This window comes from Sinohyriopsis cumingii, chromosome 1 (assembly GCF_028554795.1).
Source record: "Sinohyriopsis cumingii isolate HCF-2022 chromosome 1, ASM2855479v2, whole genome shotgun sequence".
In the NCBI taxonomy this organism is placed as follows: Eukaryota; Metazoa; Mollusca; class Bivalvia; order Unionida; family Unionidae; genus Sinohyriopsis; species Sinohyriopsis cumingii.
Genome location: NC_142961.1, coordinates 162,658,412 through 162,684,951, shown reverse-complemented (window position 1 = coordinate 162,684,951; position 26,540 = coordinate 162,658,412). Strand labels below are relative to the sequence as shown.

Here is a 26,540-nt window from a genome sequence, read left to right as displayed (position 1 = left end):
CTAAGTTTACATTAATTTGAAAAAGTTTATCTTCTTGGACTGACTTTTTACATGTTTTATATTATATCCTTTTGTACATAATAGGAAGGGTTTATCTTCCTAAATTTTGGTGCAATTCTTAAATTTTACCTTTAGTTGACACCATGTAGCCACTTTTGTTTCAAGGTGGCATGAAACACTACAACTACAGTTATTGTTTCTTTGATTGTTTTTAAGAAAAAAATTTGTTGGAGGCTTTAATATCATGGAGGGAATGGCCATGATTACCTCCTTGGAGAGTGTGATAATCTCTGGCTGGAAGTTGACTCCTAGTTTCAATGTCTTCCCTTTGCCTCCAGTGATGGTCTTGATGCTGGTGATGGTAAAGATGCGGCCCACCACTTGTAAATTCCTCTGCTGGACCTACAATGTAAATTTGGTAGATCTTGTACAAGTGTTTATTCCGTGCAATACAAATTTAAATGAATCCGCAATGACTAGTATATTATATTATTCAACAAGATTCATACATTTTGCTTTAATTATATTGTAAATGCAATACTTAACATGTTTCTTGATGTTATGTCATGGTGAGCTATATGACATCTATTAAGTGAATGCATGAAACTAATTGTTATGTGACAACATATCTTCTAAATAGCTCGTAGTTTTAGAAACAAAAAGATAGTAACTGGTTTTAAAACTCAAAAGAGTCAGTTACTGTCTGGCAAATTAATAATCTTTTCATTATGAAACATTTCCAAGAACAGTTTCATCCCTTTGTGAAATTAAAGTTACTCAAGTCGTGTAGAGAAATGGTACATACTAATTCATCACAAGTTGTCATTTTTTAGAATTTGATTCTTCTTTAAATATTGATTATACATTTTATTTTGCTACTTGTTGATCAATATTTCTTGCAAGATCGTAAATTAAAAATATCAAATCAGTATGAGCACAATTTTTGACAAGGCAAACCAAAATGGAGTTATCAAGGGTAAACAAAACTGAATGCTGCACACTATGATGTCAGAAAGAAAGCGCCACATACATGTAAAAATGTGCAATATGATTTTACTGATCAGACCAGACATTCACTTTTAATGATCCATTTTAGTACCTGACAGCCACTGTAAAAGTCCAAAGCAGCTGATAATTTTCATCTCAAAGTTTTATTATTAAGGTGATTACACAACAATCAGGAATGAACAGTAAAACTACATTAGCAAGTCTTTTATGTAAGATTAATAAAGTTGCCTACATAAACACAATGATATTCACTTTAGACTAAATCATGAAACACAGTTTAGTGAAATAGTTACACGTGTTTACATAAAACATGTTAAGATTATAATCTACTGTTGCTGCAATTAAATATTCATGAAATCTTTATGTGAAACTCCTATGAAGAAAGAAAGAACTGTGTTACACATTAATTCTGCAAATGCCAAACTTGGGCAAGTTCCTAAAATGGAACTACTGGTGATCATTTTATCTAATCTATAACAGATTTACAGAACAACGACACCTGGTAATTCAGTGGAATATATGAGTAGTCAGTGGTAATTGGTAATTCAGTGGAATATTTATTAGAGTAGTCACTGATAATTGGTAATTCAGTGGACTATTTGAGTAGTCACTGGTAATTGGTAATTCAGTGGAATATGTATTTGAGTAGTCACTGGTAATTGGTAATTCAGTGTAATATTTGAGTAGTCACTGGTGATTGGTAATTCAGTGAAATATTTATTTGAGTAGTCACTGGTAATTGGTAATTCAGTGGAATATTTATTTGAGTAGTCCTTAGTATTTGTGCCAACTTGATCCCAAATGAAGTCTGCACCAACAATCGGAAATCCATGTTGCACACAAAATGCACATTTCTCTACAACACAATGAACATCAAATAATTCCATTAACTGACCTTTCGAGACCATTCTTCAAACAGTTCATTGGTGTTGAGTTTACTACGGAAGCTGTCTCCATCAGCCTTCAGTTTCTGTCCCTCCACATGGCTTTCCCAGCCTTTTCCAAGAACATCTTCAACTCGGCGAAGAGTTGCATTCAGCTGACGTTCAATCTAAACAAGAGGATAAAGATTACATGTATTTATAGACAGGGATGCCTGATAAATTAGGGACAAGATGGTAAAAAAATTCATGATTCTATTTGACCATACGTGACACTTATTGCAGCAAATAAAAATTCCAATTGAAAGCCAGAAGAATGAAAAAAGCATTTAAAAACATTACAAAACATGTCTATGTACAGTTATATAACACTACCTATAATACACAGCACTATTTATAATACATAGCTCTTTGTTTTCTTTTAATTGGCCTCCAAACTGCTTCCGGCTTTTTTCAGCTTTGCCAGAAGATCCTTTTCCAATATCATTTCATGGCAATCAATATGGACTTACAGTCACTGTTTGATATTTACAAGCCAACGAACACAAAAGATTTATAGAAACACTGCCGATTAGAGTTTGCAAGTAAAGACAAACACTGTAGAAATCTAATTTAAAAAAAAACCAAACAACACAATGCATCATGAAGAAAACACAATCAAGCATAATGAAGCATTCCAAATAATGGCACAAAACTGATCAAACGACATGAATTACCATAAAAGACTGGGAAGGACTGAAATGAACTGTTCTGTAAGACATTACATGCCGGAAACTGGCCTTATGTTTCAAATTACCAGAAAGACAGGCATGGACCAAATTACCAAAAAGGCAGGCATAGACCAAAAACATTCTCAAGTTGCATGCAGGAAAATTATATGTTAAAAATGAACAGAAAAGACTTAAAGAACTGAAAATACTCTCTAATGGCTTAAACGTCCACCAAATTTTTCTTATAGGATTTTCGTCTGCAATGGCATCATTCATGAACATGCTCTGCAATTTGGGATATTCACACCAAATTTGGGAAAATGGATATTGATATAGATATTACTGCATTCATCCAATGCATACATTAATTAAAAGGCACACCCTGTCACCTTCAAAATTAATTGAAATTTTCAATAATATTTAGATGTATGACACGATATATACAGTATATAGTCTATTTTTTTATATAAATCTTGCTGCCCTTTATCCAACTACTGCTTAAAAACAATGCCATGAATGGGATCCATACCTATTGAAAAGCATTAATACTGAACATATCTCTCAATGTGGTTTATCATACATTATTACTTCTGATTCACAAAATTAGATCTTAGAAAGTTCTCCACCTTGCTAATTCAAGACAATGATACAATGTTCCAGTAGATCTGTGTTGATCTGTTCATATGTTAGGAGTGCAAAACACCAACCTGAACATATTTTGTGCTTTATGCAAAGCAGATCTGGACCAATACCGTGTTTGTATTATACATGTATATTTCATACACAATATTTCAAAGAGCCCTACCTCTCTGGCCCAGATAATTTTGCCAGCCTCTGGTGGAAGGTCTCTGCCACGGCTCATCTTCCATGCCTTGCTCTGTGAGTAGCCCACCTATTACAAACACAAAACAAATCAAATCATTCTGAGCTATGTAGTTATCAATACTTCAGACCTGTAACAAAACATGTCAATAACTTACTGCAAAAAAAACTACTTTAATGTATGACAGTATAAATATTGATAAACAGCCTGACTGTGTTAATGTGCCATTCAATCTACAAATCAAACCATTTCATTAATTTTGTTTACAGATTTTGATCTCATGCAAATAATACAGAGCACTGTACATGGAATGGTAAAATGAAAGTAGCAGAATATATGCTTGGTTAAACAACGTTAAACTCCAAAATTAGATAAAACGGTAACAATTCAGGCATGACAAATAGAACACAGCTCAATTCCCATAACAGTTTTTTGGAGGTTCTTGAAATTTTGATATTTACATTTCATGTTAACTAAATGACAGCAACAATTCTGCAATGAAAAAGAAACCATTTATAAGCCTACTTAAATTCTGTGATTTTCAAAACTGATTCCTAGGTCCAGTTTGTATCCTATTTTTTAAAATTAAATCTAAATATGCAACTCCATGGCATAAAAAGATTAAAAATAATTAGAACATTTTAAATTTACTGAAAAATTTGCAGACCCTATCAATCATCTAATAAGTTCATCATGTACCTTAAACTTCTCATGGAGAGATTCAATATCATCTTTGACTCTCTGTACCAGTTGAGTCTGATATTCCCGGATGGCCCCTCGGATATGAGGTCGCACAAAGAGGGCATTGAAGCGAGAGAAGATTCTGAACATCTCATTGGCATTTCTGGCAGTACCAAGCTGATCACGAAGTCTGGCAGTAATACGAGTCTCAACTCTATCAATTCTTTCCTCATACCTAATAGAAAAAAATGTATTTTCTAATACCTCAGGTGGACACCTACATGCATTTGCAGAAATATAAATGAAGCAGAAATTATGATCACAGAAGAGTATGATTTCATACACAACAACCAACAAGAACCCAAGTGATCCTGAGATCACACACTAGGATGACATTTGCCTAATAGTCAACTGAAAAAGCACTTGATCAAGATATAAATCTAGATCAGTAGAATGCTTTCTAAAGAAATTTCTTCAAAAATGCTGTTGACTGCATTTGTTATTAAAAGGACTGTTTCAACATTTATCTAATTTAATTATATCTTCATCTATATTTGATAGCACATGAATAGTGTTTATCCCATGCTGAAAGACTCCTGTGCCAGGAATCTTTGGATCAAGGTTGGTCAAGTTCTGTTCAGTATTTATTTTTAAATAGATAAAGTGGTGTACATATTTTCTATATTTTAGTAATGTCAGTCATATCTGGTGGTAGAACAGCATTATTTGTATGAATCTGAAAGGTGTTTAAACTAACTAGGTCACTTTCTGTCAAATGTGGTCAAAGTCTGTTGAATTTACTAATTGTTTATCAATTTTTGGAAACAATCTCCATATTTAATGGCATATTGGAATCTTCTGTAAGAACTTCATGCCAGAACGCTTTCAGTAAAAAGTGGTCAAAATCTGTTCAGTGTTTTCTGGGGAGTAGTCATTCAATGGATTTTCTGGGGGAGTAGTCATTTAATGGATTTTCTATTTTCAGTAAATAAGTAGCCGTATCTGATGGCAAATTATTTAAAACATTTTGAATGTCATCATTATCAGAATTTATTCATCAAATTTAGTTGATTTCTGCTGAGTGAACATATTTTCTAATATTTATAAATGGCAACAATATCGCAGATTGCATTTTGTCTGCACAAATTTGAAAGCCACTCATGCCAGGATGCTTTTTGTCAACTTTGGTCAAACAATCTAAAGAAGGTTTTCAGAAGATGTCATTCAAAAAATGTTTAGTTTTAGTAACACTGACCATGTTTGATAGTGGATCAGCATCATCTGCACAAAATTCTAAATCCTCTATACGTAATGCTTTCTGTCAAATATGCTCAAATTCCATAGAACAGTATTTGTAAAATTGTTTTAAGGTTTTCCTATTTTTAGTAACTGTTGCCATATTTAATAAGTTGCACAACCCTGAAAGCCCAATATGCATGATGCATTCTGTCAAATTCTGCTGAATGGTGTTTGAAAAGTGGTTGCAAGATTTTTCTGATTTTAATAAGTGGCCCAATATGGTGGCAGACAAGCATCATCTGTATAAATTTAAAGAGTCTTTAAGCCAAGATGATTCCTATCAACTTTTCCTATTCTCCTCTGCTGTTTTGGCAAAACAGTGGTTTAAAGATTTTTCTATTGTTAGTAACAGTGACTTTTCTCATTTTACTAATGGTGACCATATTTTCTTGATTGATCAGCATCATTTGCACAAATTTGAAAAGTCGTCCCGGTAAATCTGGACAAATTCTGTTCTGTGGTTTCAAGAAATCACAAAGTTCTGTTTATTCTTTTTTTTAGTAATGGTAGCCATGTTTGATGGTAGATCGATATAATTTGAAAAAATAATTGAAAGCCCTTCATGCCCGGATACTCTCTGCCATATTTGGTTAAAATTGGTTCATTAGCTTTTTTGAGAAGAAGTTTAAAATAACAAAATGTTAACATATGGATGCAGGGCCATGCCATAAGGTACGGACCCAATGGCACAGCTTGGCAAATCCCAATGCCTTTTACTACATACCAAGCGTGTCTTCCAAAGCCAAAATCTGTTACAAATATATGTGTCCTCCATGTATGACCACACATGTATAAAAATGAAAAAGTTTGGTTACAAGAAAAATGTATTTAAAAAATAATAATTGTAAATTTTGAATAGTCATTATATGGCATCCTCCTCCAGAAGCCTGAGATCACTCCCCAGGATATCTTCCAAACAGCCGCATGCAAGAGCAGTCGACCAACAAATCTGGGATGCTTTCTGTAGAAATTTCTTCCAATGCTGTTGACTGCTTATGATATGACAACAGTAGTTTCAAGGTTTCTCTAATTTCTGAATCTACTACTGATTTAAAGTCGGCATCATTTGTGAAGTAAAGAAAGATTTCTATTCCAGAACACTTAGTATCAAATTCTGTTCAAACTCTTTCTGAGATTAAGTTGTGTGAATTTTGTATAGTAATAGCAGCTGGTTTGGCATTATTTGCACGAGTCAAAAAGGCCTTCAAGCTTTGGCACTATAATCAAATTTGCTCAAATTCTGTTAATAGGTTGTTTAGAAGAAGTTAACAGTTTATCTATTTTTAGTAGCAGTAGCCATTTTAGATGGCAAATTGGCATAATCTTTTAAAGCACTTCAAGCCACAATGCTTTCGGTCAAATTAAGTAAAATTCTCTTGAGTGGTTTATGAGGCAATTTGTAAAGGCTCTTCTAGTTTGAGTAAATATTGCCATATGAATCAGCATGATTTGTACAAATCTGAAAGTTTTTCAGCCAGGATACTTTCTGTAAAATTTGTTATAATTCTCCAAAGCAGTTTCTGAGAAAAAGCTAGTTAAGTTTTAGGGATTTTGGAGGGGGGTTGTTTCTTTTTACGGAAGAGGCGGCCAAGGCAGTGGATTGGCATCACTTGTAGTTTGAAAGCCCTTAGGACTGGATGCTCTCTCTCAAATTTGGTCAAATGGGTGTTCAGCAGTTTTTCAGAAGTTGTTTAAATGCTTGTTTATTTTAGAAATGGTGACCATATCTGACACTGGATCAGCACCACTTGTAAAAACAATAATTTCAAACCCCTCAAAGCAGGAAGTCAGATTTGGTCCAATTTTGTTCAGCTGTGTTTCAGAAGAAATTTAAAAGTTTTTTCATTTTAGTAAAGGTGGACATATATGTAGGCCAAGCAACAACATTTGTAAAAAAAATATAAAAAAATTAATTCATAGTACTCTTTTCTGAAACTGTCATTTTAAAGTTTTTACATTTTTAGTAACAGTAGATATGGCAGATTGGATTTATTTGTAAACAAAAGCCAGGATAAAATGTGAAATGTGGTCAAATTCTTTAAAGCTGTTTATAATAATAATAATTCACTTAAAAGGTTTCTATTTTTTAGTAATGGTGGCCATGTGATGGCAGATTGGCATCATTTTTAAAATCTGAAAGCCCTTTATGCAAGGATGCTTTCTATTGGTCAATTTCTGTTCAGTTTTCATTATAAATATTTAACGGGGCAATAATGGAGGACATAAAACAAATCTGAAAGGACTTAATGCCAGAATGCTGCCAGTAAAATCATGTGAAAATGGACAAGTGGAATTTTGAGATGATCTGGTAAACAATAGTTGTGAATGATCTACAGACACTCAACTCCATGCTAGGTGAGCTAAAAACTGTACATCTCTCACAGGCGGATATCTCATTGCAACCAATATACCAAACTTTGTGAACTTTCACCCAGCAGATGGATAGACAGAGGGTATTACTGCACCTCTAAAAAGGTATCAGTAAACAATGGCATAGAGAAATCTATTAAACATCATAACCTATCCTTTATAAAAGCAAAATTGTAGCTAACAGAAATTGAACAATTTACATCTTCAATGCATGTAATAGAAATTTTACCAGAATGTTACAAAGCATAAAGCAATTTTATGTAATTGACAAAATTACATTATAAACTCTTATCTGATATTATATTATACTTCTAAATGCTAGGTGCACATCCTACAGAGAACATGATCCAAGCATGATCATTTAGATCTTAGTTATTTCATCTTTAGCTGCTCCTTTATATCCTCATTCAATGTATCATAGATACCTCTTCATTGCTGCTTCCCAGGCATCTGATCCTTCTTTGGATACATCAAGTCCATCCACTTCTTTCACATTCTCATAGGCTAGGTTCACCTCCTGGTAAAAGTGTTACGGATTTCATAAGGAATAAATCATAAGAATAAAAATGAAAATAAATAGGTTTTATCCTATAGAGAGTATCTATTAATTAACTTTTAAGAACTATTATAAGAATATCACGTTAAACAAGAGTCTTTCAAAGGAACCGATGCTCTACTGGCAAAATTTGCAATGACTAGACATCACAAGAGGTTGACTGGTAAAAACTTCATGCTGAAAAGACTTGGCATTCATCACAAGTAGCAATAACAAGAATTTCAAGATGGCTGCCACAGTAGATATAGTGGATGTCAGATCAGAACTATTTTCATTTGAAATCAACTAGACATAAAATGTCTTTAGCAAAAATCACATTTTGAGATGACTATTTCAGAGAGGTAGTGATAACAAGATTGACAAGATGGCTGCTGTTGTGGACATATTGGATGTCTGAGCAGCACTATTTTTATTTAGGGCAAACATGAAATCAGAAATTAAAACCCAAGTCAATATTTTCTTTTCAAGCGGAGCAGCAAAAGGATTTTCAAGATTGTCACTGTGCTGGCCAAATTGGATAACCAAGCAGCACAATCTTCATTAAATGGCAATCTTTTAAATAGTTTAGAAGAGTAGAAATAGTTTAGACACCTTGTGATAACAGATGCAGACCTGCCAACACTGATGAGACCATCTCAGTAAGGCAGTTGATTTTTTTTCTGTAAGTCTGACGAGTTTTCAGTAAGGTGTAACAAAATATTATAAACTGCTACTGTGAAACTGGAAAACCTAATTAAAAGTTTGGTTTTCAAAACATGCAGCAACAGTAAACATTATGTTCAAGTTTGTAAAGTACATGTAGATCTCATTTACCGCTAGTACAGTTGCACAAACTTCACAAACTCTATGCAGGTCAATGGCTTGTTGCTATTTCTCAACTTGACGTTAAGGCTTGACTACAATCATATCTCCTGCCATGAGACATACTCAAATTAACACATGATGTCCAATAAATGTAATTATGTCACATCCTGCTTTTATTCACATAAATCTGAATATTCCTTTTTATTCTTCTGTACTGATTATTAACACTTTTTAAGAGGCTTAATTTCCGTTTCGTCTTCAACATGCACTGCTTGAAAAAAATGTGCAGTTTAAAGCATATGAGGTACTTCTGTGAAGTTAGTCTAGTTCCCTGACTAATTCCACCAATTTTAATATGACACCCTGATCCAAATCAAACACAGATGAACCAATTATCTGGATTTTTCAGCAACAGTCATTATTCCGTGTTTTTAATTTTATTCCGCAAGTCCATCTTTTAAGGATCATTTTCGTAAGACTTACGGCAAAATCATAAGGGTTTGCAGGTTTGCGGATGGACAGAAAACTATCTCAAGAGTTCGTCTGATCTATGAACAACAGAGTGAAAACTAAGCCAAATTCAAATGACAGTTCCAATTTTATGATCATTCCATGCTAAACAGCAATGTATATTTTTGTTTAGGTTTTTAAATCACACTTACTGCATCAGATATACTTACTCCAATAACATTTTAAATGAGTAAAAAAATATGCATGCAAATAATATAAAACTATACAGTATACATATGTATAAAAACATGTCTGCCAAATTTCCTGTCTAGCTTCTAATGACTGAATACTTATTTTAAAATCATACTGAGAATTCTCAATTAATCATGATAACAAAAGATTTTGTCAAACAAATGTCTATGTGCAAATTCAAATGTCTATGTGCAAGTTCAAATGTCTATGATCAAGTTCAAAAACATGCTTTAAAAAACTGAAAAATTGCAACAGTAGCCTGAATATTTAGTCAGGTCATCTAAACATTAATACAAAAAAGCACACCAAAACTATATTTGCCTACGTCAAGTACTTTTTGCTTAATCTAGTAAGAAAGTTTTAGAAACAAATTTCAGAGTCCAAAAAGATTATAAAAATTCCAAGAAGTCCTGATAACGTTCACCTGCCTTACAAAACATAACAGTTGACCACTTCACATAGCAAATTTACGTAGTATTGTAACATAATGTGGGTACACTATCCTCCAAACTTTAAATCATGTTGATTTTACCTATTTTGTTACAGTCCAATAAATATACTTTCCAAGGGCAATGGCATAATTAATAGGCGGTCCCTTGCTAATAATCTAAGTCATCCAAATGCTTTTAAACATAAATTTACAGTGAAAGCTTTGATTCATAGTCTACCAAGTCACATGGCTTTCAGACAAAAGATAGTTTTAATTCACAGGTTGTTTTAGGTAACACAATGGTTTCTTTATTGTTGGAAAGGTTTCACAAGAAAGTCATTTTGAGGAATTTATTTGCATTAAAAGTTAAAACTACAAAATATTTTTTTAAAAAGAAAATAGCACAAAAGATTTAAAATACAATGAATAATGCACAATGCATATGATCAAAAAAGGGCCTGTGTTTCTGGTACTTTAACTTGGTATTACCAACTGTCAAACTATTTCATCACACATACCAAACTTGTTTCCAAAAATTTCAGAATTATAAAAGTGGCAAAGTTTTAGAAATAATTCATTGCAAAGAAAATTATAAACTTGAACAAGAATTTTACAAGAAATATGTAACCCTTGGCACAAAAATCACAAGAAAAAAGGCCAAACAATTCGTTGAAAACAAATATCTACAACTGTGTATAGAAATACTGATCCTAAATTACAATACTGCAGATACAGTGTGACCCCACTGTAACACGATAGTTGGGGTCCATAGAACCCGACTGTGTTATAGACCGAACCATGTTATAACCAACCAAGTCAATTTAAGAAAATGATGCATTTACCTAAAATATGGCAGGGGGTTGGTGGGTGTTAATAAAAGCGGGTGCAAATATACATGCTTCCCTTAAATGAAGACAAACTAGTCTGAAAAATGATTATATATTGACAACTTACACAATGCACTGTTAAGATGGTTTGTCAATATGAACAATATCTAAAAACAGATCAATTCCAGTGCATTTAATATCAAGTTTGCGGCTTCCTTTTATGATGCCTCTGAATTTCTTCACTCCAAACCTAAGGCTGTATATACAAGTTTAAACAGTAACTAATATCAGGGGGAAAAAAAATTGCCAGACCTATATTTTGTCACCAGTAATATGAAATTTTGGAAGCCACAACACAACTGTGTTATATCCGAATTCATGTTATAACAGAGCATGCTATGGTAGGGTCACTCTGTAGTTTATTCTAGCCTGCAATAATACAATTTCTCTAAAAACATTTTGGTCTTATACTCTTTTTTCAGTTATAATTTACAAAATATCTGAATTCCTTTGGTGCATTATTTTCCAAATTTTTATATATCATTCATTAAATTTACTTTTCCAGTTTACTTTAAAAAATTATTTTCTTGTTTGCCAGTTTTTCTGCAATGGGAACTCTATTCAACCAAATACTGTACTTCTCAAAATTAATTATAATTGATTACTTCCCTTGCATTTCTTAAGAGATGACAGGTATGTTAAGGAAAAACAAACTGATTACATTAGTTACAATCTGATAACTATTTCTAACTGCACTAAATTCTGTCAATATGTATCGTTGTTCCTCATAATTAAAATGCATTGGACATCTTGTTCATTTAAGACTATTTATTTAATATACTCAAAATCAAATACAAAATATTCTCTAGAGTGGTAAAAAAATGAGCCAATCAGATGCAAGATCACTTCCTTAATATCCATGGATCTCATTCATTATCGAAGATCTTGATCGATCAAGCCTTTCTAAGTGTAATCAAAATCTGATCAGAAATATGGCCACCAGTGTTAAGAAGCTCAGCCAATCAGATGCAAGACCACCTCATTAATATGCATGGATACTGCTCCTTGTCAAATTTATCTAGAAGCTTGAATATATGATAATCCAAGTTTGATTAAATCAGATCACAAGTATTGCATCCAAAATAGTAATCAGATCCCAGCAAAGTGAACTAAAAAAAATAAAACTTGAACTTAATGGCTTGAAAGTCTAAACAGGTTATCTGCATATGGATACAGTCCAGGTTGTGATCATACCTCAATTGCATTGGCATCAGCTGCCTCATCAACAAAAGGTCCATAGATTGGTGGGAGTTCCTCTGTTCCTGGGGTGCCAGCCCTAGTCTTGGAGGTCACAGGTCGCAATACCCTGCCAATAACCTGTCTCAGCTGCTCATGCTGCCTTCGGAACCTGGTAAGCAAGACAAATATAACATCAACTGTGAACCCATGGTGTTATAATTTCAGTACTATCAATACATCATCTGATAATCTGTCAATCTCATCATGCATTAAACCTAATATTAGATCTTAAATTCTACAGCATTACTGCAAATTAATTAATCTAGATCTTGCCGTTTTAATATAAATATATGATATAAATATATGAACTGTTTTACATGGATTATGAATATGTCTAGTTACACCAAAATTTTGGCACGGTCAAAGGTTAAATGAAGAGTTTATCATGTATATTCTGATGTGTGTCAAGGTGTCCATCCTAGTTCTGATGCATGACACACATATGATGCTAAAAGAACAAACACTGAACTGAAATGAAATTGAAACAAAATTTGTCCTTCTTTAATTTCAATAAACATTAAATTTGTAGACCAAAATGAATATGAAAATGTTGGTCCCAAAAGTCTTGCACTAAAATGAACTTCATAAAACTGAATAACAGAGCATGTGGTCAGAAAAAGACCATTAGATGACCTAAGGCTGTGCAGATTTAATTAAAATCTAAATTGCAGGTTGAAAGAAACACAAAAAGATACATGACTTTCTACTATAATAGACATATGCCTTTAAACATGAATGACTATTAATATTTATATGTGTATCTGTGTATTAAATGTACACCTGTCACAGCTCGTATTTAGATAAAAGAGAAATCCTCATTAAACAGAATACACTTGAAAATTGAAAATGTAAATTGGTCCCACCGGCTTTCAGTTTTAACCTAAATCAGCAAGATCAGACATTATCATCTACTTTAGCACACAATCAGAAAGTTAGTGCTACATTAAATTCAACTGAAAGCCTAATATTAGTAACATCTTCCCACTTTGGCAGAGGAAGCATTAACTAGTACTGGCACCATCAACCTGGGCTCTTTAAGATAGAGACCAGCCAGTCAAGAACTTTTTCCAAAATTAAACTAACAAGTGTACTCTCTCAATTGCAAATCTGACAAAGAAAAACTTTTGTACTTTTAAACTATGGAACACATTTTATATCAAAAGCATTGTAGCACTACAACTGCACTGGAATGGGATATAACAACTACTTTCCTTGATTATTATCTACTGTACAGACAAAAGTTCGGTGAATCCACAAGTCCAAAATAAACCTGACAATTCTCATGCCTGAAACTTACTTCCTCATGTGGTCTAGCCTGGCCTGAAGACGTTTGTGGGCCGGGTTGACTCTCCATACCATGCGGAGATGCTCCTCCCGCTTTTTCTTTACGAGGTCCCTCAACAGTCCCTGTAGCTTATCGTACTCATCATCCCATGTGGTGAACACCTCAAAACATGCTAACATCACCTTTTCAAACTCATCATATGGGATATGCATCAGTCGTCGGGTTCCTAAAACCTAGCATAATGAAAGACTGGTTATAAAATATGCTCTGCACCAACATGAAAGAGAACCAATAAATGAGGCATGATCCTTTTTGGTTCTCTACCAGGGCAACAGAACAAAATTCTAAGCAAGTATCACATTAAATATAATTCCCCATCAGCACATTTCATTGCCTGTATGGACACACTGAAGCTCTAAAGAACTTTCTACAGCTTCTGTTGTAAGAATCAAATTATAATATGAATTAATACGTTTTCTGTGACCATATCCACAAAGAAGCAATGAACTATTTCAAAGGCGATAACTACTCTTAGACTATTCATTTTCAATTAGGATTAGAATCTGAGTTATGCAAATTTATATCACATGAATGGCTTGTCATTATCAAAAGGCCAACAGATATAAATATAGATAGTCCCTTATTGTTAGCAAAACCACATGCGAGATTCATAATTACAACCAGTTCTCATCAATAAATCAATTTCTTCAAATTTCAAAATTAGTTTTCAGCACGTTTCAATACCTCAACATTAAAATTAATTTACTTCAATCTGAACAAGAAAAATCCACCTAAATTTTTCTATCACAAATAGCCTGCCTTACAAACCATTTTTAACAATAACCTTGCTAAAGCTGAGGCACAAGCCATACTTAACAAGTTTTCATCATCTACCTCTACAGTGCTGTAGTATATTTATTTTAGTGCTTTGTTTTATTCCACTAACATTTTTATGCCTATTATCTTTGTAGTGATGCACCATTAATATGGAAAAGATCTTGCAACTTTCATCAATTTTAATTGCTGTCCAAAGTTTCCCCAAATACATGGCTCCCAAAATAAGATTTTAAAAAATAAACATTATCAATGGAATAATAGCAAGTGCTACACCTAATTTATCACTCATTTAATTATTAAATGCTGCTAATGTGGGTACGTGAGAAAGCCTGCCAGTAGCTTCTTGTGGATTGGTGGTTCTTTCTGGGGTTTTCTAGGGTTCTTCCTCCACCAGTTATACTGGCCACCATGTATAGTCTATCATGTGCTGAAAAATGGCATTAAACCCTACAAAAACAACAACATCATAATAATAATAATTAAATACATATATATTTATTGAACTGTCAACTACATGTACATTCATTAAAGTAATGATTCATGATTATTTCCATTTATTGATCAGCTGCTGTGCATTCATTAACTTAGCATGCAAAGCAATATATACAAGATGGATTTATAGCGATCTACAACCACTTTTTTAATCAACATCATGGCTCCCATGCTTTAATTTCCAGGATGAAATCACTTTTTTCAAGGTTCAAATATGACCGTTACTGAATGGAACTAAAGAACATTTTAGATTATAAAACATGTATTTTCTAAATCTAAAGATTTTTCTCTTTCAGGGCTCTCCAAAAACAATGAAGTCAGAAAAGATGATCATGTACAAAACCACAAAATGTATCACACGAAACAAGTTTGATTATATTCCTATAAATTGTCATGTAAAGTCATTTCAATGTACATAATAAAAATTCCAACTTGATTTGGCTGCATTATGTTGCTAAGTGGGAACAACATAATGAACATAAATTATATTTTGTTTCCTTTCAAACCTTTAATTCCAAATATATATATATATATATATCACAGAAAGTAACATTACCTATTATAGTATAAAAAAAACAACAATAAACACAAATAATTAGAATCTTGTCTTGTAACGAAAAGAGTTTAACCCTGAGTTTATCTGTGTCAATAAAATCCCAAACAAGATTTTTCAAACAACCTAATCTCCTTAAGATGATCTTGTTAAAAATATATCATTTAAAAAACATTTTCAAAAGGGTTGATTTAAATTTTGACAAAAGACCTTCAAAATTATATACTGTTGTATAAACAAGGACTGAATTTTCTGTAAAATCAACTTGTCTTCTTGTATTTCATTCAACCTGTCCCCAAACCCATACTGATACCGGGGCTCACATCGGTTTTTGATATATAATACATGGGACGAAAATTTCATATTTCAGCTCTGGGATTCAACAATCTCGACTACAAATTTAGCTTAAAACGAATAGCCGTCCGTTTTCTAATATGAGTTTTGTCCAAATATTCCCACCCCATATTTCATATTTGGACATTTATGTTGGGGTGTGGGGTCATTGCAACTGCATATAGAAAATTTGGAATTAGCCGCCACCATGCGGTAGCGATATATATATGGTAGTTGCTTACCAGCGGGCCTAGAAAATTTATACTTATGTTATATTGACTCATACCTGTATGAAATCAATAGGAAAATGATTCATTTTCTCAGAAATGGCAAGTATTATAATCATTATGTCATTATTCCACTGACAGACAAGATGAAATTACGGAACCACTCCGATGGCCTAAGGTTAGAGCGTCCGCCTCAGATGTGGATGGTCATGGGTTCGATCCCCAGACAAGTCATATCAAAAACTTACAAAAATGGTACTAACATCTGCCTCGCTTGGTGCTCAGCATTAAGAGGTTAGTGCTAGGACTGGTTAGCCTGGTGTCAGGATAATGTGACTGGGTGGGACATTATGCTACATGTCTGTGGCACGATGCCCCAGTGCTAGACATCACTATAAACTGCCACGCTGCAGACATCGTAGCAATATGACTGAAAAATTGTTAAAGCTACATTAAAAATCCAAGTCACACACTCACACACACGAAACTACAACCCAGTACTCGCCATTTGCATTACTAGTCACATGACATCACAAATCTAAAATGACGACATCAGAAGTCCAAATAGTTGCGTGATATCAACAACAAACTCCTTTATAATGTTGTAGTACAGAAAAATTCAATTATATTAAATGAAAGTCAGATAATTTTTGTAAAAAACCAGCAATCTGGCCAGTCTGATTTATCAAGCAGAGAGCAAATGTCAATGTGGTAGTCACATGATACAACAAAACTCCAGAACTCAGAATACATAAATAGGGAAAATTGTATGTTCTTTCGTTTTTGTATTTTTATTACAACCAGTATATGACTTTCACTTAATATTTTTTTTCCTACAACATCTGAAAAAGTGCATTGTTAGATTTGTGTACTCATGCGACTAGCAATGAAAATCGCCGAGTACCAGGTCACATTTAATCAACAATGTAGTTTTATCTTGTCTTTCAGCAGACTAAAGACAATGATTTTAATACTCATAATTTCTGAGAAAATAGGTAATTTTCATATAAATTTCATGCATGTATCACTCGATCAAAGAATGTTTAAAGTTTGCTAGGCCATCTGGTAAGTGGCTTTGCTTTGCCACCACTATGTTGGCCTCTTGTGATGCCAGACTGGTTTTCATAGCTTCCATGCAAGGAAAGACATAGATATCGAGCCGACTTTGAAAATAAAGTCTACTTGACGAATCTAATCCACTGGGTGTTTGGATTGACTCAGCATATATGTTTATTGCGGCAACCAAATGATCCTTACTGCACCCTCTGAATATTCTGGTTAGAACTCGATGAATTTAACTCATGGTCAGTTTAGTTATGACTCAATTACATGATTGTTTCGGGCGTCAAATGGAGGCGGAAAATTCCCAGGTTTTTCCTGGCTGTCAGTAATATTTGTGAAATTCAAGGACTTTTCACGGTTGGGGAAAAAATTTAAAATTATCATTTCCCCCAACTTTTCCCTGATTTGCCAGAAGCATGGGAACCATGCAACATATTTGCACATCAATGTTGACTTTTTGCTCTTTAAACTTATTTTGAAAGTGACTAAAAGCTAAGACAATACAAAACAAATTTTAAGATTTATGCTTTTTGTGAGCCATAATGAGAAATTGTTGCTGACAAGAACGAGCATGAGGCCAGCATGTTACAGACATTATTAAAAAAGGAAAAAAATCTGGTACTCTTACAGTGGCTGTAGATACCACGGCATGTGCATTTTAGACTTAAATGTTGTGTATATTGTTTGAATACCTTCAAAAGCTGAGTGCTAAGGTCTCTGGAGATGGCTTCAACTAGTCTTAGGGCCCTCTGGATTGGGTACTTTGTGGGGCGGATCTTACGGAGGTGGAGGAATATTGCCTGCAGTGCCTGTCGAATCCGGTCAAGCTCAGTCGCTGAGAGAAGATCATTAAGAGGGAAATCCTTCATCAGCTGGTTATAATCATTCACTGTGGCCATTGCTGTCTTCAAACCTTGTAACAAATGAAATTGTATCTAATGATTTCATACTGCTGCAAAGAGTGGAATATTCAGTACAACCTTCCTTAAACAGTGATCAGCTGGAAAAAATTTTGGCTAGGTAAGGAAGGTAGTTGCAGAGAAAAAATAAAATATACAGATAAAACGAAGAAAAGGGAATGTAAGACCCTGGCTGGATACAAGAGGCTGTTGTTAAAGTGAGGCAACTGTTATGGGAAATAGCACTCTACAATGACAAGGAGCCTAGAAAAAAAAAAAACAATCCACACCTAGACAAGACTGAATTTCTACTTGCCCTACTTTTGAACACAACAATTTGCAAATTAGTTTAGAGTATGTGACAAATCCACCCCATGCACACGATAATTTACTCGTGATCTTCATCTGAGGTAACAGCAGGCCTCTTGTATACTATCAAAATGTGCATCAATTGTGGGAAATGCAAGTTAAGATTTCAAACTCTTGCTTCATTTTGTGGAGTGCAAAATTTGGCGGTGGTATGCAGCATATCAGTAATAAAACTTCTTAAAATGCATCAATTTGTTTTTCTACAAAGCAGATTAATAGTTGCGGTAAAAAAATCTTTAATAATTCTTGAGAAAACACTAAATTTGTAACTATCTATTTGCACAATATCTTGTAGGTATATTTATGCTGGATTACGTTTTACTATTTGCTCAAACTGGACATAGGTCAGGTAGTTAGACAAACAGGGTATGTACGATTTAGTCTATTGAAATTTCTTCCAATATCGTTTACTGCAATCTTTCTGAAAACAATTTTCCCAAAGTTTCTCTAGCTTTCTATTGTTGTTGTTGTTATGGGATTTAGTGCCATTTATTCACCACAACAAAGGCTATACAAGATGGCCAGTATCACTAATGGAGGAAGAACCTGGAAAAACCCTGGGAAGAATCACCGACTCACATGAAGCTTCTGGCAAGCTTTCTCACGTACCCACAATGGCCAAGCCTGAGACTCAAATGCATGCTGACAAAGATGAGATGGCACTGATCTGTAATGGTAGGTGCTTTTGACCACTCAGACGCTGGGGCCCCTGTAGCATTCTGTTTTTTATCCATATCTGATGGCATAACAGCATCAACTGTCCAATACTGAAATGTGCCTATGCCAGGACATGGTGTCAAATATTTTTCTTCTTCACATAGTGGTGGCTTGCCATTATATAGCATATTCCAATGCCCTTATGCCAGGATGCTTTCTGTTGAGCAGCTTTTGAGAAGTCATTTAAAGGCTTTTCTCTTTTTAATAATGGCAGATCATTATCTTTTATATAAATCGAAGAGGTCTTCAAGTCTGGATGGGCTGTGAAATATGATCAAATTACACAAAGGAATCGATTTCAACATATTTACCAAGCAGACCTAAGTCATCAAAACAGGATACTGAACATTAAAAACTATATTCCTTTTCAATCAAAAAGCACAAAACAGAATGACATAAAACAAAATTATAATTATGTTCGTTAAATGTAGTCATCAAATAAGTCATATAGCATTTCACAGTTGACCACATGACTCCAAGCATACCCTAGCAGATAAATCTTTGGCCCAGTGTTAAATTTAAGCATATAACAAAAATTCAAAGCAAAAACATCAGTACATCGATCATTGCTATGTATTTCAACTATTTAAACAGCCAGTCAAATAAAATTTGTTTTAATCAGGAAATATGTATCCAACACAAGTAAATGGAGGAGCACTCCACTTCCTTGTCAGTGCTTCGACAATGCAAACACACTGGAGAATCTGAATACTTGTTATTCCAAAATGCACTTAAAAGCAATCAAAATCTTTCATATGATCAAGGAGTCCACTGGCAAGCAAAAGGTAAAATTTTGTTTCTGATGCGTTACGGATACAAATGGAATGAAAAGAAAATTCTATCAAGCAAAATTTGCTAATGGAAACTGGGGCCACCACGTGGGCCTAATTAATATAGCAGAATCATTCCTGAATATTAACTGCCTATCTAAACTTTATAGTATCGAATAATTAACATGCCCCAGTTAATAACAGGGACATAATATTGGTTCAGATAATCGAGGTGGAATTACATTCTGTTCCTTAAAAAACATACCTGTATCTGTGTCAAAACTGACAGTGGCATGGAATCTCTTGCCATGCTTAAGGATGTCAAGGGTCAAGACCACTTCTGAACTTTCTCGCTTTTCCTGGATCTTCAGCAAGGCTCGCTCCAGGTTCAGCCAGAACGTAATCTCCTGTAGTGCTGTACCAGATGCTGGATCACGATCTAACTTTGTCACCTACAATGTAAAGTCATGGACTCATTCATTTTTTCCCCCTCACAAAGGGCAACATCATGGTACTGACATACCCTATAATGCACTGCAAGTGGTAAGTCTATTTAGTAACAAATATGGACTATTACCACTCTACCACAGTTTGTTACACAACTCTGTTCTCATTTAATTGTGCTTGGTATATAACGCTCGATCCATTATAACACGAGTCAATATATAACACATATAGTGGTTATTTGCCCTAACTACTGTATTAGAATGAGAGAAAGCTACAATCACAATTCACTGTTAGGTAATTTCAAAATCGTTTAAGCTTCCTTCTGAAAACAAGTCCATAGCTGTAAGCTAGATTTACATTGGCTGAATGCTACAAAATCATCCAATCAAATAAGGCCAAATATACTACAACTGGTTCTCCTATTTGTGCATTCTACTTTCGTTGCTTCTGGTCCTGCAAAAACATCAACTGGACCTGCAATGATTCAAAACTTGTTTGATCAAGTGTCTTTCTAGAGTAAAATATTAATTTCCAAGACTGTATTCAGGTTTACACACTGGGTCCCTGGGATAAGAAATGTCTTTCTAGAGTAAAACATTAATTTCCAGGTTTAAAGGGTTCATGTCTGGAGCGAATCAGTCACAATAGTCACAAGACTACTTGTCATTTCATCAAGATATGAAAATAACGCAAAGTTAAATTTACCTTTTCTTAAGGACGCATTTTCCACCACCCCAACTTTTTAAACCCTTAAATGCTTTTGTATTCCAAGTACAAAATCAGCTCTTTGGTGGCCGTGGGGCTGAAGATGTAAAGACTGTTTAAATATAGAATACTCACGACATATTTATTAACTTTATGTCGTTCCATCTCTGCAGCTGCAGTCTATTAAAAAAGTCATAAAGAAGCTAGGAGTGAAATTCCCTGCAGTTGCAGCCCAATCACAGTCAAATTGTTGAGGTTTATAGACTGATTTCAAATCAAGACAACTTAATTTCATATTTCATCTTGTAAAAGTAGAAATAGTGGACTTATATTCCACCATGTCACCACTTTTTGCATGTAACCTATTTTTAAGGTTACCATCTTTTACAAAAACAAAGCATAGGTGATACAAGTTTTGTTCAAACTAAGAAAAGTTTTAATAGTTTTTTTTTTACAGTTCCATGAGTACTGCTTTTGTATATTTGGTTAAAATGTTCAAACAGCTAATTTAAGCTAATGTTTTGAACATTCCAAATTCTAACCTCTCTGCACTCCCTTCTCCCTATTTTCCCACTACTTTGCCCTATACAGGTCACATAAGTCACTTTAAATCTAGCATGGATCCTGTACACAGACTTCAACAACTACTTCTGATATCACAAAAAGATGTCATGTTATAAACGTAATTTGCCCGGTAAGATTTATAAGAAAACAGAGTTATGAAATATCAAGAATTTGGTTTGGTGTTTTACAACAGGCTAAAATAACTTTGGTCAGGAGCCCATCATGTTAACCACCTAATGTGGCTCTTGCCTCCATTAATCATCAAAAGAAGTCAACAAACAAGGCACTGATTAAATGGAACAAGCATAATCTGACTGGTTCTCCTTCTTGTGCACTCAATTTGTGAATTCGGCTTCATCACCAACAAAGCATAGATAATATAACAGAAAACCAGTCTGTGCATTGATATAACACATCTGAGTTTCTAAAAAGAGTACAACAAAACTAGATATGTACTTACAAAGTCCATTATGTCCAAGCACAAGATTAAAACAAAGTCTAAAATACCCCAAACCACTGAATACATGCAAAACTCATCTCAACAGCTCATAAATCTAATCATTTGTGTATCAAATTCTGCTCTCATAGATCAAATGGTTTCCAACTGATTTTGCCAAGGTCTTCACAAAAATATGATTACCCACCCACCCCAAAAACTTGATACAAATTGCAATATCTCTTAATTGGCATGAAAATTCAATTATGCATCCATATATACATTTGGATATGCTCACCAAATTTCACTTGCCCAGATCACACTATTTCTGTGTAACTACTCACCAGATTTCCATTTAAAAAGACTTCAGAAAGTGAAAAATACAACAAGAGACCAAAGTGAACCTGACTACACTCACCTAGCTTACATATAGCAGCGTATTTCACTAAGCAGATGTGTAGTATTGTCAGAATACAACTTATGAAACTATTTCCCAAAATCCAGTATCATGTTGATTTTACCCCATTCACTATAACCTTATAATCAAACTCATAACACCCTGATAATATAAGACTATTTAACAAGTTTGATCAAAATCTGATCAGAAATATAGTTGCCAGATTTTCAATCAGATGCAAGGTCACATGATTAATATGCACGAATTTACCTCAGAATTATTCTCAACCAAAAACTTGATGACATGCACAGTTTACCAAGTCTGACCAAAATCCTAATAAACATACAGCCTCAAGAGCAGTAAAAACCTCATCCAATCAGATGCAAGATCACCTCATAAATAGGCACTGGTCCTGCTCCCCACCCAAAAAACATTCAACATCTGAAAATATGAGTCAATTTATAGCTTGAATAAGATCAGGTCAGAAATACAGTCTCTCAAGTGGTAATCTAAGCCAATCACATTCAAGATCACTTCATTAATATGCATAGATTTTGCGTATAATAAAACACATTGTACTTCTTGATAATACAAGTCTTTTTACCAAGTTTGATAAGTGTGTTCAAACACTGATTTCAGTGTCACCTTGCTCAACCAATCAAATGCAAAATCACTTCATTAATGTGCATGGACTTTTTATTCATAATGGTACAAGATCATAATGAGTTAAGCATATTTACTAAACTTGATCAAAACTGGAAATTTCTAGAAACTCATGCAAGATCTCAATTATATATGCTGATATTGAGGTGCAGAAATGTTGTCAAAATCAATTTGTCCACAAACAATTAAGAACTGTGCTTGTCTGTTTACAAATCAAAATTGTCCATACTTTTCAAAGTTATAGAAAACTGTGGAAGACAAGACTAACAATTTATAATTTTATTAGGCTGCACCATTTAAATGCATGCAGTGTGGATCTGTGTCATGCAAGATATACTGGCTAATATTTTTATTATTATTTATAAATAACCCTGAAAATCATTCAACTGTCACAACCACATTTACATGTGGCTTCATTCCACACTGATTATTCAAATGAACACAAATCAGAACCTATGGTTTGTTTCATATTTGCTCTGGTCTTATTATCCTGAAATTTGTGAAAGACATCCTGAAGAAAGGTTACATTAAACTGGCTGAAGCTGAGACTGCCATGTACCTGGTTGTGGTTCAGGCTGAGGCTGGCATGTATTTGTTTTGTGGTTCAGACTGGTATAACTGTCATGTACCTGGTTGTGGTTCAGACTGGTACAACTTTCATGTACCTGGTTGTGGTTCAGGCTGAGGCTGTCATGTATTTGTTTTGTGGTTCAGACTGGTATAACTGTCATATACCTGGTTGTGGTTCAGACTGGTACAACTTTCATGTACCTGGTTGTAGTTCAGGCTGAGGCTGTCATGTATTTGTTTCGTGGTTCAGACTGGTATAACTGTCATGTACCTGGTTGCGTTGCTAGCTAAGACTGTCATGTACCTGGTTGCGTTGCTAGCTAAGACTGCCATGTATCTGCCTCATGTGATTAGTTCCATTCTGAACACAATTTCTTTTGCTGCTCACAAATAAATTCAGTCAGAAAAGATTTTCACTGTACTCTTGTAGCATGTGCTGTATTGAACAGCTTCTTTTAACACTCCATTAGGCTCACATTGTATTTATAATTTTAATAGACATACACTGTGCTTTTCTGACATTTTAACAGTGTCTTCCCTTGAGAAAACCTGTCCTGTAAACAATTCACTCATTTGTTTACAGTAGATGGGTACCTCTAAACTCTATTGCAAAATTTGATTCTTCAATCTTCACTGGCCTGAAACAACCAATTGTCTATAAACTCTCCGTTTCTTTCATCGTATTACCCTATCATAGTCAATTTTAGTTTTTGGTCATTTTCTTGACTTTTCATTCAACTTGCCATTTGGCCCTGGTTTTATGAGAAAACAATCTATCCAGATACATTCCCGGGAAAATATATCATGCTTGCAATGGTTAAACAGGGTCCAGCAATTAGTTCAAGATGATGAATTCCTTATGGAAGCCTTAATGTCAAGCCAATAAAGTTCACCATGTTGTAACCATCAAAAGATATTGCCTAATCCAGTATTATCTGCTCCTATTTGTTGTAATCGAAGAAGCTGTGGCCAATTTTTGTCATGATCAATAAAACTCAGCATAGTGTACTAAGGTGAAATGATACAACTCTGCAGCAAACTGATACAATGCAAGATACACAGCCTATGATACATTATCAATACATACAGCATATGATACATTATCAATCCACGTACCAACTTGATGGTCCTTCAGCTTTAGAAGGAAAGGTATCAGTGGTAGGAAGGAGATCACAGACTTAGACTTATCATCCATTCGTATGCCATTTTCATCCTTGACAAGATAACAAAAAATACTTCCAAACACACTACCTATTAAATGTAAATGACTTTTATTCAACCGTTTAAAGCCATTTCTGGCTGTACCATTAGATCAGATGCTAGACTCATCTCAGTCACCACATCCTTTGTTTTTCACCAACTCTGAAAATATGTGCAAAAAGTTCTGAAGTGTGGATTGATGCAGTGCAGGTGACATTATGTTCAACTAAAGTGTTTGAAAAGTACACTCTGGACTTCATTAACTCCTGGACTGCTTCAAAAACTGATGTCCCAAACCCCACAGAGGTCCATGACTTCTTGCTATATGTCTTAACTCGCTGCAATCGTGTTTTAATTCACATCGTGGCGGCAATCATTTATCCTGCCATAAAGTAATATTCAAGCCAATACACCTTTATATCCAATAAATATCACTTTCCTTTTTACTCCAGCAAACACAAGTATCTGAATGTTGTCTTTTTCCTAAGGCTGAATGTTCCACATCCCATTCAACATGTTTTCATCTCTTGAACGAAATTTCCCGACTACACAAAAGCTTATCCATGCAGACTGTTTACATGAACATGTGTAGGTTATGGCATCTGAGGTACCCTCAGTAAAGTTGGTCTAGTTTAAAACCCAATCCAAACCAAACAGGGAAAAGCCAATAGCTAGGTTTGACCAAAATTCATCTTAGTTTTAGAGATTTGTTCCTTGTGTCCTTAATTTAATTTCAGCAAACATTAAAGTAAAATCATAAGGATTCACTGATCTGTTAATGTGTTGCTAAAAATCAGTGAAGAAAAACTTTGGCTGTACATGAGAAAGACTTACCTTCTGTATTTCCCTGATCCATCTGTTAACACCACTCTGAAGGGCATTAAGAAACTGGGCATCTTCAACTTTGTCCCCAAAGTCCTCCACTTTGGCCTTCCGGTTCTCCTCACTGGCCTTCTTGATGGCAGCTGCAACTATTGGATGTACAGGCAGGTTGATTTCAGGAATGTCAATATTTTGCTGAAGATGCAGGAGTCCCATTTCTAATTCAGCTATTTTCTTTTCTACTGTTGGTGCCATTTTGTCTCCATCCCTGAAAAATATGAAAAGATTTTCAATTTGTTTCAGTAATTTGCCAAATGTATCTCATCCAAATGAAGAAGTCTGGTAAATGATAAATCAGTAGCTTACTAAATGGATCTAATTCCAACAAAAAAAGATCAAAGACAAATCAAACAGATCTTAAGTTTCATAAATTGTCCCCACGACATGTCATACCATAACAGTACAATGTAGCTGCATACAAGGAAGTTATATACCAGACAACAGTTCATATACAATGAAAACAAATTAGCAAGACTTTCATGTCATATAGACAGGAGTTGAAGAATCCATTGCCTGGGTGTCCAGGACAGCTACAAATTAATGCAGGACTATTTTTTCTCAGTGTGAAAGCTCAGTCAGTCAACTGGAAGATTTATTAAAAGCTGATAACGTTAAAACCTGAAATATGAATTATATATCTTCAGTGACAACTGTGCTTTATCAAATTGTCCCTCTGTACATGGGATAAGTGTCTGTAAAGTTTCAATCCTCAAGGTAGATTGGGAACAGCGACAGAAACTTG

The 26,540-nt window shown here is 34.3% G+C and overlaps 1 protein-coding gene across 6 annotated transcripts in view; it reads right to left on the bottom strand.

Moving 5' to 3' along the window:
* LOC149808282 (cytoplasmic dynein 1 heavy chain 1-like) overlaps window positions 1-26,540 on the bottom strand; it is a 231,803-nt gene that overhangs the window by 197,568 nt on the left and 7,695 nt on the right. For all 6 annotated transcript variants that reach the window (XM_089975555.1, XM_089975563.1, XM_089975577.1 and 3 more), the window contains exons 4-13: window positions 25,751-26,006; window positions 20,200-20,386; window positions 17,872-18,092; window positions 13,688-13,908; window positions 12,346-12,499; window positions 8,198-8,289; window positions 4,122-4,338; window positions 3,405-3,491; window positions 1,904-2,059; window positions 268-402 (exon numbers count right to left, since the gene is read on the bottom strand). In XM_089975555.1, the coding sequence (XP_089831681.1) occupies window positions 268-402; window positions 1,904-2,059; window positions 3,405-3,491; window positions 4,122-4,338; window positions 8,198-8,289; window positions 12,346-12,499; window positions 13,688-13,908; window positions 17,872-18,092; window positions 20,200-20,386; window positions 25,751-26,006 (1,726 nt within the window). The remainder of the gene's footprint in view (window positions 1-267; window positions 403-1,903; window positions 2,060-3,404; window positions 3,492-4,121; window positions 4,339-8,197; window positions 8,290-12,345; window positions 12,500-13,687; window positions 13,909-17,871; window positions 18,093-20,199; window positions 20,387-25,750; window positions 26,007-26,540) is intronic.